We start from the raw sequence: 1,823 nt of genomic DNA, 5'->3' as shown, positions 1-1,823 counted from the left end.
GGCACGCCCAGGTTGGACATGGGCACGTTGCTGTAGCCGTTCATGCTGTTGCTGGAGGTGCTGTAGTTGGATTGTTGGGGGGTGGAACTGGATGAGTACCCTCGGGGGGAGATGCTGCTGGTGTTACGGATGTAACCTGGAAAAATWWAAAAAMCCCCACATTTCAGAAYATTTGCGTGGCTTAAAAGTTCCTTTTGTACATCCCCTGCTTAAATAAATCCGATTCAATCCAGATTAATTAAAGTATTTAGGTAATATTAATAAATCCACTGTTTTTTTTTCTTCCAATTTAAGTTCCAACCCAACTTTTTGAATTGATCTGATGTATATTTTTCCGATAAAATCTGATTTATTGAAGTTTTAAATTCATTCTGAGGCCTGGACGATATTRTTTTCCTGGGGTAGAGTTTTTAATTCATGGGATTTTCTGCAGTTGGATGGGGGAGGTTTTACTCTTCAAATTATTGTCAAATTGCTGATTTACAGGTAAATTACAGTTAAAAGAAGTCCATTACTAAGGGGAAAAAATAAACCATATAAAGGTTGTAGTTTTACCTTTAAATTATTCTGTTTGGGAGAAAGAATGAACTGGATAAGTAAAACCAATTTTTGTTGTCTTAAAAAATCCTAAAAATCATTTAAAAGTAAAAATTTAGCTTTTTTTTTTACTCCAAAAAAAGACTTGAACACTGTAGCTACCAGCATAAAAGGATAAAATTATTATTCCAAGATTATTATTCCAATTATTATCCCAAAAAGGTTTTTCCATGGAAAAGCTTTCATTGGAGGGTGATACAATAATTACATTAAAAGCAATCACTGTTTTGATAAAAGTTCGTCAAGCCAGGTCATTTCTGCCCATTTACATCACAAAGTTTTAATTCAGGGTTGCTAAGACCTGAAAAAAAAAATGAGCAAAATTATCTTTGTGACGGGTTTTAAGTGGGCAGATAAAAAAATGAACTTTGTAGGACCCAGGTTTGCTGCCTCGGAGCGCTCGAYGCAGCCAATTACAGCGATCAGCCACAGGCTGTGTGTGCTGAAAATCCAAATATTCGGGAGGCAGAAAAGTTGGTAATTCTTCCAATTTGAATATGTTGTTTTATGGGATGTTTTCCCGTGTTAATGCATAATTTTATGGGATGTTTTCCAGTGTTAATGTATCATTTTATGGGATGCTTTTCTCGCACTCAGTGATGTTTCACATGTAGTGCACAAAATATAGGAACGTTTGTAGAATTAACACAGGTGCAGCTGCCTTAAAAACAAAACAAAATCTCCCAGCTCCTCGACTGTGAGTGTTTTTCCATTTCTGATAAAGAAAATGAAGATGATATCCCAAAAAATTGGTATTTTGAGAGTGAAAGGGAGAAAATTCAGGGATGAGTTGGTATCAGAAAGAGACCCAAAATCATTTCAGGTCAGACACAGATCAGACACTCCACCCTTGGGAGTCAAAACCGTCCATTGCTGGGCACATGGAGAGATCAGAGGGGAAAATTATTGGGATTGGGAATTTTGGGGTTCAGGAAACGTCTCGGGGCTCACCCTGGTTGTTGGCCTGGGCCGACTCGGAGATGCTGACGCCCAGCTGGCCRCCGTAGGAGTTGATGCCCATCATGGAGCTGTGGGCGGGGGAGCTGGACAGCGCCGGGATCTGCCCGGGGTTCCTGGGAACGCTGTAGAGCGCCTCGGCGATGTCGGCCGCGCGCTTCAGGATCAGGTCCTGGGGACGAGGGATGGGTCAGGAGTGGGAGTGGGACGAGGGATGGGTCAGGAGTGGGAGTGGGGGGTGTTCCTGGGGTTTGGGGCTGTCCCACCCC

At 41.7% G+C, this 1,823-nt stretch overlaps 1 protein-coding gene across 1 annotated transcript in view; it reads right to left on the bottom strand.

Annotated features, from left to right (window-relative positions):
- Nucleotides 1-7: 7 nt before the first annotated feature.
- LOC130586742 (transcription factor COE2-like) overlaps nt 8-1,823 on the bottom strand; it is a gene marked incomplete at both ends in the record, with an annotated part of 25,132 nt that continues 23,316 nt past the window's right edge. Inside the window, 2 exons of the mRNA XM_057387633.1 lie at nt 8-136; nt 1,549-1,726. Coding sequence (XP_057243616.1) covers nt 8-136; nt 1,549-1,726 — 307 coding nt within the window. The remainder of the gene's footprint in view (nt 137-1,548; nt 1,727-1,823) is intronic.

The sequence above is a fragment of the Malurus melanocephalus genome, unplaced genomic scaffold (assembly GCF_030028575.1).
Source record: "Malurus melanocephalus ecotype Western Australia unplaced genomic scaffold, MMel_1.1 scaffold_1279, whole genome shotgun sequence".
Lineage (NCBI taxonomy): Eukaryota > Metazoa > Chordata > Aves > Passeriformes > Maluridae > Malurus > Malurus melanocephalus.
This window is presented reverse-complemented; position numbering and strand designations above follow the sequence as displayed.